The following is a 14,326-nucleotide window of genomic DNA, read 5'->3' as shown; positions in this document are numbered from 1 at the left end:
TATGGCCTCTTTTTCATTAATTGTTTTCACATTAATATATATATATATATATATATATATATATATATATATATATATATATATGCTTACTCTGCATACTTATATGTTTGTTTTCAGAGACATGGAAATCCTTAAGGTAGAATATAGGATAGCTTACATGATAGGAACTTCAGACAATAGGGTAACCAGTGTCAAGAAAATCTATGTGATTCTGTACTAGTATACATAAAACAACCTGAATATATGAATGATCTCAGTAAAAAGTCAGCACAGGTATATTTTAGAACTCAACACAAAAAGGAATAGGAAATATTTAAAGCAAAAAGTAGGTCCCTATTCACTTTTTATAAATTTTTGTTTAAATTAGAAAGAATCTTATTTTACATATCAATCCCAGTTCCCTCTGCCTCCCATTCACCCACATCCCCCACTGATCCCCATATCATCCCCCATCCACTCCCCAAGGAGCCTGAGGCCTTTTATGAGAGATCATCAAAATCTGTCACATCATTTGGGGCAGAGCCTAGGCTCTCCTCTGTGTATCTAGGCTGAGAGATTATGGAGATCCCTATTCATAATATTTTGGGGGTTCACATAATCCTAAACTGTCTGATGTAAACTGATAATATGAAGGGATTCAGCTCCATAATCCCATCTATACATCACACCAGACTCAAATCATCAACTTGAATTTATTTCATTTTGTTTTACTGAGTTTCTGTTCTTTTAAATTCGGTGTGAAAGAAAGCTACAAACATATGGTTTACTAAATGCTTATCATCTTTATTATTACAGTATGAAGTTTAAAATAAGCATTATATATTAAAATAATTGGCATTTATAAGTCACCAAGGAAAGTTTAATAATAGCTACATTTTCTTCCTAAGGGAAATCCACCTTCTCAATTCTATTCTATTTCTTTAATTGGTTTATATAAATATCTTTCAAGAAAAATATTTAATACTAAACAATTCTTCATGACAGAAAGTGTGAAGTGAAGCAGTAGGACCTTCTGTAACTGCAAGTTTTTTTGAAACGGATATTGGGACCATATACAAAGATAAAATCTCTTGCTATCTTCGGGATTTCTGTATATAATTATTTTCCAGACATTTTAGTGTGAAGATAAGTTTACTTTGATAAAAAAAAATGTAAGAGGGATGTTTGGCATAGACTTAGGCTTTACCAAGTGTCACAGATTAATGCCCATTCACAAACCCAACCATTCTGCTGCAAATAGTGACAGATAAGAACATAAATTATGAAATGTGAGAAATTGCAAATACATTCATTATCATTGCTTCATTGCTGTAAATGAATTTTGTGTGAATATGTGCACACGTGTGTGTATATATATATATATATATATATATATATATATATATATATATATTGTCTGTATTTTCCTAGGCTCTATGCTATTGGTGGGCGTGATGGAAGTTCCTGCCTCAAGTCAATGGAGTACTTTGACCCACACACTAACAAGTGGAGTCTCTGTGCTCCTATGTCCAAAAGACGTGGAGGTGTGGGCGTTGCAACACACAATGGATACTTGTATGTTGTAGGGGGGCATGATGCCCCTGCTCCTAACCATTGCTCCAGGCTTTCTGACTGTGTAGAAAGGTAAGTTTTTACACATGTGCTTATTTGGACTTCTTTAATGAGAAAATTTTGAAACTGCCAGAATGTAATATGATCTATTAGGCTTTTATGTAGATTTGTTCTTTGTAACATTCTCCACTTATGCTTAAACAAAAAGTATTTTGTTAAAAGCCCTTAAAATTTACTACATAACTTTATTAAATATATTTGATTAGTTACATTATAAAGTAGTGGCACCAAAGAGAGAAAAGTGTAAGGAAATTTTATGAAAATGTATCAATCAACTCAATCAATTCAAATCAAATTAAGTTTACTGTTTCTGAACTCAACTCAGTTGGCAAAGTGATAAAAAGAAAACTACTGCCAAAATATAGGCATAATTTCAAAATAAAGTTAATTTAATTTTCTTAACAATGTCCTTACTTATTGTAATAAGATTTCTCCATTCAAAGCTAAATTTGTAGCTGGTTGACTTTACTCTTATCTCTTTGGGGGCCTGCCACTCAGCTCTCAAATACACAGGGAGATATATTCTTACTCATGAATGCCCAGCCTTAGAGTGGCTTATGTCTAGCTCACTTTTCTAACTTAAAGTGTCCTGTGTCTATTTAACTATGTTTTGCCTATGGGCATTTTTTAACTTTATTCTATATATCTTTCTTTCCTCCTTATTCTGTGGCTAGCTGTGTGGCTGGTGGGTGTCCCCTGGTATCCTGTCTCCTCCTTTTCTCAGTCTTCTCTCTTATCTCCCTTCTCTTATTTATTCTCTCTGCCTGGCAGCCCCACCTATCCCTCACCTACCTAGCTATTGGACATTTAACTCTTTATTTAAAGAATCTGGTGTTTTAGACAGGCAAAGTAACACCACTTTACAGCGTTAAACAAATGCAACACAAATAAATATAACAATTTTTGTACACTCCACAAATATTCTACAACATAAATGAATGTAGCACATCTTAAACTAGTACTCCATAACGTTTTCCCCTTTTGTCTAAATAAAAATGAAAGGTTTTAACTTCAACATAGTAAAAATATATGCAACAAAACAGTTATCAAATAAGAATTATACTTACAATTCTGTCAATTTGTATTTAGTAAATTCAGAGAAAATTCTCCATTATCTATCTTATCTTAATGATTCCAAAATTGCACACCCAATTTACTTTCTATTCTATATAAGGAAAATTATAACTCTATCTAAGACCCCAGAAAAATGTAATATTACCTAACAACAGAGACATCTGTTTGACTCAACAATTACCAAGCATTCCTTTGTAATGTTGGGGCCATCTTCAACTTATAGGTCTAGAATATCTGGGAGACATTTCAGTGAAACAGTAAATTTGAATGACTGTCCTCTCTTGTATTGGCAAATCTGTCAGTGCTTTCCTCTATATCCTGCAGAATATCTGGCAGACTCTTACGTGAAGTAGGAATCTCAAAGGACTGTCTTGCCTTGTCTTAGCAAAGTTCAACAGTCTTTTTCCCATGTGCTACCCTTGACACATTGAAAGCAAACTCCCTATGGACTTTCTTCAACGTTCATCATCCTTTTATAAAGTAAATTGTTCCTGCCAGGAACAGATACTTCTCAATGTCATGAAAAACCTTAGGTCATTAAACATCATAAATGTCATATTCTGTAGATCTATGAAGTGTTTTAAAAATCATCTGTCTAAAATAAACCTGTAAGTTTTATTATTATATATTAATTACTAACCCCATTTCTTAATTACACATTGCATTTATAAAACAAGTAGCATAAGCACAATGCACCAAATAATTGTGTATATATATATATATATATATATATATATATATATATATATATAACAAAATAACTCTATTGTTGTTGTTTTGTTTTTGAGACAGGATGTCTCTGTATTGCTTTGAAGCCTGTCCTGACACTCACTCTGTAGACCAGGCTGGCCTTGAACTCACACAGATCCACCTGCCTCTGCCTCCTGAGTTCTGGGATTAAAGGAGTGTGCCATCAATGCCTGGTTTCAAAAATAACTTTAAATTTATATCAATATGCCAAAATCCATGCCAATGCAAAATATCTGAGTTAATATCTGTCTTTTTATCCTATATTCCTATATTTTCCTGAATGATAACAAACATCTATAAGCCACCAAATAACCAATAACTACCTTTTCCATCTCTTGGGATTGTGAGCATCGTGTTCTCCAGGCTGCTTCCTGTTGACTGTGGGTAAAGGCATCCTTAGAGTTCCCTGAGAAAAAATTGAGATAATTGCCAAGTCCTGGGAACACCAGTGGTAAATTTTCTTGATATAAATCACCTGTCAATATTTAGGAGTTCTTCCCCAATCAAAAGTAATCCATATCAACCTGGAATAAATCCACAGCCTCTCAATTCCTGTGGAAATAAAAGCAAAACACTTTCTCCAAAGCAATGCATTTTTACTTCTTTTTAAATATATAATATAGCCAAAAAGTCTTTTTTTTTTGGTTCAACTTAGCAGTCCAGCTGACAATCCCATATCTGTCAGCAGCTGTCATTTGCTTGAAAAATTCAAGGTCAATATAGCCACATACAGGATCCAGACTCCCTGTGTATTTCCTATCTCTACCCTGCTTATGCCTTTTTAAAAATATTACTTCACTTTTGGCTTTAAAGACTTTATTTTTACTTTAAAACTATATATTGCCTCTGGGATTTTACCTTTTAATATTCTTTGTCCTTTATTTCCTTTTTACTCCATGGATGGCTGGGTGTCTTTCCACAACATCCTTCTCTCCTTTTCATTTTCTTGCTCTTCTTCTCTCACCTGCCTCCCATTTATTCTCTCTGCCTGACCAGCCCCACCTATCCTTTCTCCTGCATAGATATTGGTCATTCAGCTGTCTATTAGACCAATCAGTTGTTTTAGACAGTCATAGTAACACAGCTTTAGAGATAAACAAATGCAACAAAAATAATGGAAAACAGCTTTGTATCATTAAACAAATGTTCCACAGCATAAACAAATGTAACACATCATAAAATAATATTCCACAATATAAGTTCTTTGAGTGAAAAACATTGACTCAGACAAATAGCATGATTTGTTGCTTAAAATAAATGTCTGTATTGTCTTTCAAAGTAGGCAGCATGTATTGGCACAGAAATAGTTAAAGCACTGTTAGTGTATCACAAATCACAAATTTTTCCGTTGGATCTCAGAAGACACACATGTTATTTTTGGTTGTGAGCCTAGCCTTTAACGGCTGAGCTAGCCCTTCAATCCCAGAAGACACACATGTTATAGGGTATATGCCCTTAAAGAAATGCATGGAACAGGTAGAATTTGTAATTTGTAGGCATAAATTCCTGTTGGAATTTCCTTGCTCTCTCTCTCTCTCTCTCTCTCTCTCTCTCTCTCTCTCTCTCTCTCTCTCTCTCTCTCACGCACACACACACACACACACACACACACACACACACACACACACACACACACACGTACACAAATGTCACATAAAATTAAAGCCATTGCAGTAAAGAAAGAGAAGGTTTTCTAGTTTGCTGGTTTGCTTCTTTGATGACCAATCAGAGGAAGGGACTTATTTTAGTTTATAGGTTATAATCCACTATGGAGGAAGCCAGGAAGCCACAGCATGAATGTGGCCACAGAACTGAAGTAGAGTCTATGGAGGATCGCTCTTACTAGCTTGTTCCCCATGGTTTACTAAGCTTGTATTTTTATACAGCCCAGGGGCATCTGTCCTGGGATGACACTGCCAACATTGGGATGCAATGCCCCAAATTAGTCATTAATCAAGAAAATGACTTTAGGCCAATCTGATGGAGATAATTCCTTAATTGGAGTCCCCATTTTTCCAGGGATTCCAGTTCGTGTCAAATTGACAAAAACTAATCAGCACAACAGAAAACAATCTTTATTTTTCTGAAATTATTACTTCTTGAAAACAATTTTGGCTTGCCCATTATCCTGGTATTCTCTTCAACATTATTTAACACAGAAACATTTAATTTAGATGGTTCCCAAACTGTTTATTTTTAAGTAATAGTAATTTAAAAATTGCAGTTCAAGAAGTCAAAGAAATTATTTCCAATTTTATTGTTTCATGTGTGCAATGAGCCCATGATGAATCTCTTGGTTTCAATATCATTAGAAATTTCCATTTTAATTAGTATGTATTTAAGGTATATTATCTATATAAACTGAACAGATTTAAAAACAAGGAGATAAATGGTGCTATTTTAAATTAAAAATGATGGCTGGTCAGTGTATTGCTTGATAACTGCCAGTACCTGTCTTTACAAGTTGTAAAAACTATTAATAATTTTATTTTCTTCTTAAAATTGAATATTTCTTGAGCTGGTAGAGTCAGCACATTTGTCAACCATGTTAAGACCTTAGATTTAAAAAAGAAGAACTTAGATTCAATTCTCAAGAATGCCAATAATGAAGAAAAAAACAAAGACCACAGCACTTCAACATTTTCTGAACTACACAATAACCTGATAATTTTAATATTTTGAGATTTAATTATGCAGAAACATAAAAGATTTGAGATTTTACATAAATATATAAGGAACCCCTTCTATGAGTTCTCGATCACCCCATTGTACATATAAGTATTGTAATATAACTCAGTACAGCCTCAATTACAGTATTGCTTGGAAAATACAGCACACAGAGAATCAACTGTAGATTTTCTTTTCTAGGTTTCAAAATGCCATAACAATTTAAGGTGATACAGTAAGGGTACTCAAAAATATATAAGATACATAGGAGTTGTCTGGATAATTTATAGTTTTCTGATAGTATTAAAATATTGAATTGACATCAAATTCAGATACAAGTTAAAATGAGACATTTTAGATATATACCGAAATTTTTTAAGATTAAAGCATGTAACCCTAATATAATTAGTAAAGGATGATATATGAAAAAATACTTTTAATGTGCTTCTGCAAATAGGTCAGTATGATTAGAGAACATTTCATGTATATTTATATGACTTTCCTTAACTTTTCTCAGTTTTTAAATTCAATGTTATATCTTTTTAGCATACACTTTAAAGTTGTGGAAAAGTTTTCTATGGGAGGTTTTTAATACTAAATTTATATAATATAGTATAGTATTGGCTATGTATTAAAGAAATGCATTGTACTGTCGAAAAGGAAGTATTTCTTTCCATATGCTTTGCGCGCCCTCTTGTGGCTACAAAGAATTATGTGATGTACCTGTACTTTAATGAAAAATCTCTTGTCTTGTATAGAAACCTACACTTGATATTGCTATTCAAATATTTCAAATTATGAGTTACACAATAGCATATTTTATTAATGCCTATTTTTTCATTGTAACGTTACTGAATTTAACCTCTCAATTTTCTTTCTAAATCTCTTAAGATATGATCCAAAAAGTGATTCGTGGTCAACTGTGGCACCTTTGAGTGTTCCTCGGGATGCCGTTGCTGTATGCCCCCTTGGAGACAAACTCTATGTGGTTGGTGGATATGATGGTCATACTTATTTGAATACTGTTGAATCATACGATGCTCAGAAAGACGAATGGAATGAGGTATTGTTAAAAATCTTCAAATTAGTATATTTCAGAATTTTAAAAGTTTTTAAAGCTTAAATATGGAATTGATTTCACATCATTCCTCTGTACAGACATTCCAGATCTTTTTCTCAGTAGAAAAGTATCCAAGAGTCCTAGATTCTGGCTTTGGCTTTATCACTGCCTCATTGTTTGGTCACTCAAAGCATAAAAGAGTACTAACAGAGAATGACAGTATAACTATACATGCCAAAGTCTTGTGATCCATTATTTCATTCAATCCTCACAAAATCTTTGAGTAGTAGTATCATTATCTGTGCTTTTTCAGCTGAGAAAAATGTCCCAAATATAAAAAATTATCCTAAAGCAACTGATCTTTTAGTCGAGATCTATTAGCACTCTAGTCTACAGTTTTCTTATTTTAGAACAAGGCGAAAGTTAGCTCAAAATAGGTGAAGCCTTTAAAGGCCAACATTTTGGGTTATGCTAATGACAGTGTTTCGTTTCTTATTTGTGTTTTAGGAAGTCCCGGTGAACATTGGAAGAGCTGGGGCATGTGTTGTAGTTGTGAAGCTACACTGAATCTCTCATTAGCTACTGCAATGAAATGGAATTGTCTCAAGAATGAAGAAGAAATATGCTCTTTTATGAAGTTGATAAGCAAATTCAAATGCTGTTTTGTCATTTTCATATATAGTAGAAATCATTAACGTTCATAAGGCTGAAAAAAGTTAAATGTGGATTAAATGTTAGTGTTGAGTGTATGTGCTGTCTCAGATTATAATCTAATGAGAAATCCAATAGGCTATGTTTAGACTCATTACTATAAAATGTTACAATACCTAACAAAAATTTGGTAGTGGGCAGTATTTGAAGGTGATAAATACATTAATACTCTTCATGTAAGTGTCTAGGAAGTAAAAACATGTTTTTTTTATTAAAGGTACTCTACTGTTAGAAACAACTTAATATAAAAACATGACAGAAGCTTTGCAGCATAAAGTATGGTTTCAAACAATAGCTCACCCAGCTAATAATACCTCACATTTGCCAAGAAGAAAGGGATTTCTTTGTCAATGAGGCCGATCATTTATTGATGTAATTTGCTATACTAATCATACTATGTCAAACTTTTCACAGGTTATATTTTCAGTTCACTAACTGCCAAAATATATGTATTAGATTTTCTAATCTCTGATGTGGTTTGTTGGTAGATTCATTTGCAGTAAAACATCATAATGTCGCATATACAATCTATAGTCTGTAACAGTGAAAATTGTATTGATACAAACTGTGCCTGATCTTCAGAATGCGAGGGCCTCAGTTGCACAAAAATTAATTATTTCCTCAAGCATTTAATGTGTTCTTGATAAACACCTTCTCTTAAGTTAAAAAGTTGACATAAACAATTCTAAAGAAGATTACAGTTGAGAGTATGAAGCACAATGATAACATTTGGAAACACTGAAATGTTTAATATGCACAGTCAATTCTATAATTCTCTTTGCCTATCAATACCCTATTTTCTTTTAATTTCATAATCATGTTACCCAGCAGTAAATGGTAAGAACATATGTACTACAAACTACACTTTTGAAAACAAAAAACGAAAAAGACTATTTGAGTAGTATTTTAGCTTTTAACTATATTTTCATTTATCTTTTTTGTTTGTTTTTTGTTTTTATTTTTTATATATTTGAATTACAAACAAGATTGAATTACATAATGATCCCAGTTCCCTTCTCCCTCCCTTCCTCCTGTACCACCCCCCCAACTAAAATCCTACCTATCATTTATCTTACTTAATGATAAAACATGGTAAAATATTGAAAACTCATGTATATGAAGTTAACTTTTCAAGTAAATGTTCCATTTTAGAATTACTATAATATCTTGTCTTAAATGAACTTTGTATTGTAGACTATCACAGCAACCAACAAAATCCACAGAGATGGTTATAAAATGTACTACAACTACCTATTAATTTTTTAAAAATCATAGCATAAGTTGAACAAAGGTGTTTGTACTTCGAGGAATTGAATTTAAATAAAGTCTCTCCCCTCTGGCTATAAAGACTGGTGCTTTTAAAATATGCCGAATGTATGTTGAATGATCCTCCTTAGGGTGTAGCGCCTCAATAGCTAAAATATTTGAATGTTAATATACAATTCCCCTCCTTTGTTTCTCATTTTGTCTACAATTCTCAACAGAGAGCTACAGATTTTTCCACATCTCGATGGGAGATAGGTTATCATACACAAATAAGACACGCAAGACCTTGCTTGTGTTTATTTTTATCATATTTTAATTATATATAATGAGCTGCTTTGTGACATTTCCTACATATACATAATGCATATTTATCACATTTTCCTTCAGCTGCCATCTCTATTCATCCCTCATTCCTATAAATCTCCTCCATTTCCTTAGATAGCCCTTCCTTTCATGACTTTTATATTTGTCTTTTTTTAACTCATTGGGACCAATAAGTTCCATTAGTACCGTTTACAACAGCATGGGTAAGAATTTGGTTAGATGTTTTAAATTAACATTTTTTTATGAAATGAATGTGAAAGTACAAATATCTCTGCCTTGAACCCCTCACACAGTTTAAGGTGCTAGGATAAATAAGGTTGTGAACAATTTGGCAAGTACATGAAAAATGACCTATTGTTTAGCACCAATGGTCCATGTTACAGTAATGATTACATGGTGCTAAAGAAAACTTACAGTTTCCGTACTAATGCCTAATCAAATAAGCCTACATGGAATACCATGGTATTTTTTAAAACTTACCAACTTGTTTTGCTTTTGTTTAAATGTTTTTGACTTCTGGGAGAAATGCACACAACACCTAGGGCATTGAGAGTGCTGGGAGGTGCTGTGAAAGATACAGAAGAGAAAATTAGTCAGCAGTCTTACCCAGCTTTGGACCCTACAGGATCCCATAATGACTGGCCTAGCAACATATACCCATTGGTGAAATATTGGCACAGATGTTACAGAGAATAACCAAACACTTTCTGATTGGATTACCAACCACTCCACAAGATGGACCCTATACATTACACCAATATTAGGGCCAAAATCCTGTCACTAGACACATCATAGGCTCTATGAGAGACCTTACTAGTATTGTGAAATGGATTACTAATGACTTATGGCTCTAACCACAGACTAGTACATCTCCCAGTCCTCATATAGAACCTTCTTTTTGCAAGAGATATGGATACACGGTAAGACCTGTAACCTTTCTTCATGTGGAAAATAAGAAACCGTAGAATACTTAGCCATACATAGTATATTTACATCCTATTTACATTCTAGACTCAAGACTCTTGGAATAAGAGGAGATAGAAAGCTATGTGAAAGCCAGAGCTGGTGGATGACTATAATAAAATGGTATTTTCTGAACCAATATGAGAGTTACACATATGATCTCCCAGTGGTTGTGACAGCATGCTCAATAAACTCTAGTCAAAGAAAATCAGAGCATGGAGAGCAAAAGTGGGGACAAAGTCCCTAGGCAAGGAAAATTGGCCATTGATAACTCCTGAAATAATGAGTCAGTTTTCTTTAAGGGTATAATTCATAGTAACTTTACTGCACTCTAGGAGGTAGCCCCAAAGCCAATTCAGTATATTCAACTCATTAGTTTGGGAAAAACAAAAAAGAATATGAAGTTGGGTAGGTAGTGAGTTGGGAATAGATCTGGGAGGAGTTACATGCCCTATGGTTAGTCACAAAACAAAGGGAATAGTATGAATGTGTGAAGGAAATTTGTGGGAAGAAGAACTACTCACAGGAGTGATAAGGAGATAAAGGTGGGAGTCATGAATGTGCATTGCTCACATGAAAAACTGTCTAAAAGCAAGTTTAATTAATAAAAAGACTATTGAAAGACCTTCTTTAGTAAGAAAGAATTAGCTTGAAATGCAGTGAGGAGTACTGAAGCAAGATTAGTTGTACCTTAAAGTAGGTCTGAAATAAGAAAATCAGATGGAGAGCTTCTGTAAAGAAATACCTACACTAAAATTCACAATTATATTTGTCTTAGGTCTGCTGAATCTGAAGTAACAAAATGTGGTTCAGAAAGTGCATCAGAACATATATGACATTTCTGCCCATCCTAATGCATATTAATTTGCTTGACCGAGCAAATGTCTAAGTCAGTAAGAAACACACAATTTTCTTTCTATAATCACAAGGTGACTCTTGTTTTTTGTCCATTTTATTTAAATTAGAAACAAGATTGTTTTACATGTCAATCTCAGTTCCCTTTCCCTCCGATCTTCCCTGGCCCCGCACCAACCTCCTGCCATGCCCCTTCTGCACTCCAGGGAGTGTGAGGCCTTCCATGGGAGAATCTTCAGAGGCTATGATATCCTTTTGGAGAGGGCCTAGGCCCTCCCCCATGTGTCTAGGCTGAGAGAGTATCCCTCTATATGGAATAGGTTCACAAAATCCATTCCTATGCTAGGGATAAGTAGTGATCCACTACCAAAGGCCCCATAGATTTCTTAGGCCTCCTCACTGACCATTTGTGGGGTCTGGATGAGAAAAATGTTGGATTCCCAGTAATCAGTCTGGGGTCCACGAGCTCCCCCTTCTTCAGGTCAGCTATTTCTGAGGGTTTCCCCAGCCTGGTTTTGACCCCTTTGCTCATCACTCCTCCCTCTATGCAACTGTCTATCCTGGGTCTTTTGTTTTTCCATATAAAGTTGAGAATTGCTTTTTCAAGGTCTGTGAAGGATTGTATTGGGATTTTGATGGGGATTGCATTGAATCTGTAGATTGCTTTTGGCAAGATTGCCATTTTTACTATGTTGATCCTACCAATCCAAGAACATGGGAGATCCTTCCATTTTCTGGTATCTTCTTTAATTTCTTTCTTTAAAGACTCAAAATTCTTATGATACAGGTCTTTCACTTTTTTTGTTAGTGTTAACCCAAGGTATTTTATGTTGTTTGTGGCAATTATAAAGGGTGATTTTTCTTTGATTTCTTTCTCAGCACATTTATCATCTATATATAGTAGGGCTACAGATTTTTGACTTAATCTTGTATCCTGCCACTTTGCTGAAGGTGTTTATCAGCTGTAGGATTTCCCTGGTAGAGTTTTTTGGTTCACTTATGTAGACTATCATATCATCTGCAAATAGTGAAAGTTTGACTTCTTCCTTTCCAATTTGTATCACCTTGATCTACTCTTGTTGTCTAATTGCTCGAGCTAGAACAATATTTACAATATTGAAGAGATACGGAGAGAGTGGACAGCCCTGTCTTGTTCCTGATTTTAGATGGATCCCATTGTGTTTCTCTCCATTTTGTTTAATTTTTGCTATTTGTTTATTTTATATTGTTTTTATTATGTTCAGGTATGTTCTTGATACACCTGATCTCTCTAACACCTTTATCATGAAGGGGTGTTGGGTTTTGTGTTCAGCATCTAGTGAGATGATCATGTGGTTTTTCTACTTCAGTTTGTTTATATGGTAGACTACATTGATAGATTTTCTAATGTTGAACCAACCCCGCATCCCTGGGATGAAGCCTACTTGATCATGGTGCATGATTTTTCTCATGTGTTCTTGGATAGATTTGCCAGTATTTTGTGAATATTTTTGCATCAATGTTCATGAGGGATATTGGTCTGTAGTTCTCTTTCTTACTTGTGTCTTTGTGTGGCTTGGGTACCAAGGTAATTATAGCACCATAAAAAGAGTTTGGCAATGAACCTTCTGCTTCTATTTTGTGGAACAATTTGAGGAGTATTGGTATTAGCTCTTCTTTGAATTTCTTGTAGAATTCTGCACTGAAGCCATTGGGCGCTGGGATTTTTTGGCTTGGGAGACTTTAGTTGACTTCTTCTGTTTCTTTTGTGCTTATAGTTCTGTTTAAGTTGCTTATCTGTTCTTGATTCAATTTTGGTAAGTGATATCTATCCAGAAAATTGTTCATTTCCTTCAAATTTTTGAATTTTGTGGAGTACAGGTTTTTCAAGTATGACCTGAATAATCCCTGTATTTCCTCAGTGTCTGTTATTATGTCCCCTTTTCATTTCTGATTTTGTAAATTTGCATGTTCTAGCCCTGCATTTTGGTTATTTTACATAAAGGTTTGTTTATCTTGTTGATTTTCTCAAAGAACCAACTGTTTGTTAAATTGATTGATTGTATTGTTTTCTTTGTTTCTACTTTAGTGATTTCTGCCCTCAATTTGATTATTTCTTGGCATCTACTCTTCCGGGGTGAAATTTGCTTCTGTTTGTTCTTGAGCTTTCAGTTGTGCTGTCAGTACTCTGGTGTGACTATTATCTTCTTTCTTCATGTGAGCACTTAGAACTATGAACTTTCCTCTTAGTAGTGCTTTCAAAGTATCCCATAAGTTTGGGGTATGTTGTGTCTTCATTTTCATTGAATTCTAAGAAGTCTTTAATGTCTTTCTTCTTTGACCCAGGAATGGTGCATTTGTGCATTGTTCATCCATGAGTTTGTAGGTTTTCTGCAATTTGTGTTGGTGTTGAATTCCAACTTTAAAGCATGGTGGTCTGATAAGACACATTGGGTTTTTCCATTTTTTTGTACCTGTTAAGATTTGCTATGTTGCTGAGTATGTAGTCAGTTTTAGAGAAGATTCCATGTGGTGCTGAAAAGAAGGTATAATCTTTTGTGTTTGGATGGAATGTTCTATAGATGTCTGTCAATCCCAATTGTGTCATAACTTCTGTTAGTTCATTTGTCTCTGTTATGTTTCTGTCTGGTGGTCCTGTCTAGTGGTGAGAGTGTGGTGTTGAAGTTTCCCACTATAATTGTTTGAGGTCTAATTTGTGATTTGAGTTTTAATAATGTTTCTTTTATGAATGTTGATGCCTTTGTATTTGGAACATAGATGTTTAGAATTGAGACTTCTTAATGATGGATTTTTCCTGTGATGGATATGAAATGACCTCCTTCATTTCTTTTGATTGAGTTTAGTTTGAAGTCTAATTTGTTAGATACTAGGATAGCTACACCACCTTGTTTCTTGGGGCTCATTGATTGGAAAAGTTTCCCAACCCTTTACTCTGAGGTCATGTCTGTTTTTGAATTTGAGATGTGTTTCTTGTATGTAGCTGAAGGATGGATTCTGTCTTTATATCCATTCTATTAGCCTGTGTCTTTCTATAGACAAGTTAAG

The 14,326-nt window shown here is 34.2% G+C and overlaps 1 protein-coding gene across 7 annotated transcripts in view; it reads left to right on the top strand.

Annotated features, from left to right (window-relative positions):
- Klhl4 (kelch like family member 4) overlaps positions 1–9,220 on the top strand; it is a 70,522-nt gene extending 61,302 nt beyond the window's left edge. For all 7 annotated transcript variants that reach the window (XM_027432841.2, XM_027432839.2, XM_027432840.2 and 4 more), the window contains 3 exons: positions 1,411–1,623; positions 6,994–7,165; positions 7,670–9,220. In XM_027432841.2, coding sequence (XP_027288642.1) covers positions 1,411–1,623; positions 6,994–7,165; positions 7,670–7,729 — 445 coding nt within the window. In that variant the 3' untranslated portion in view covers positions 7,730–9,220. The remainder of the gene's footprint in view (positions 1–1,410; positions 1,624–6,993; positions 7,166–7,669) is intronic.
- Positions 9,221–14,326: the final 5,106 nt, after the last annotated feature.

Source organism: Cricetulus griseus, chromosome X (assembly GCF_003668045.3).
Source record: "Cricetulus griseus strain 17A/GY chromosome X, alternate assembly CriGri-PICRH-1.0, whole genome shotgun sequence".
Classification (NCBI taxonomy): Eukaryota; Metazoa; Chordata; class Mammalia; order Rodentia; family Cricetidae; genus Cricetulus; species Cricetulus griseus.
The sequence above is the reverse complement of the archived record's forward strand: the minus strand, read 5'-3'. Positions and strand labels throughout refer to the sequence as shown.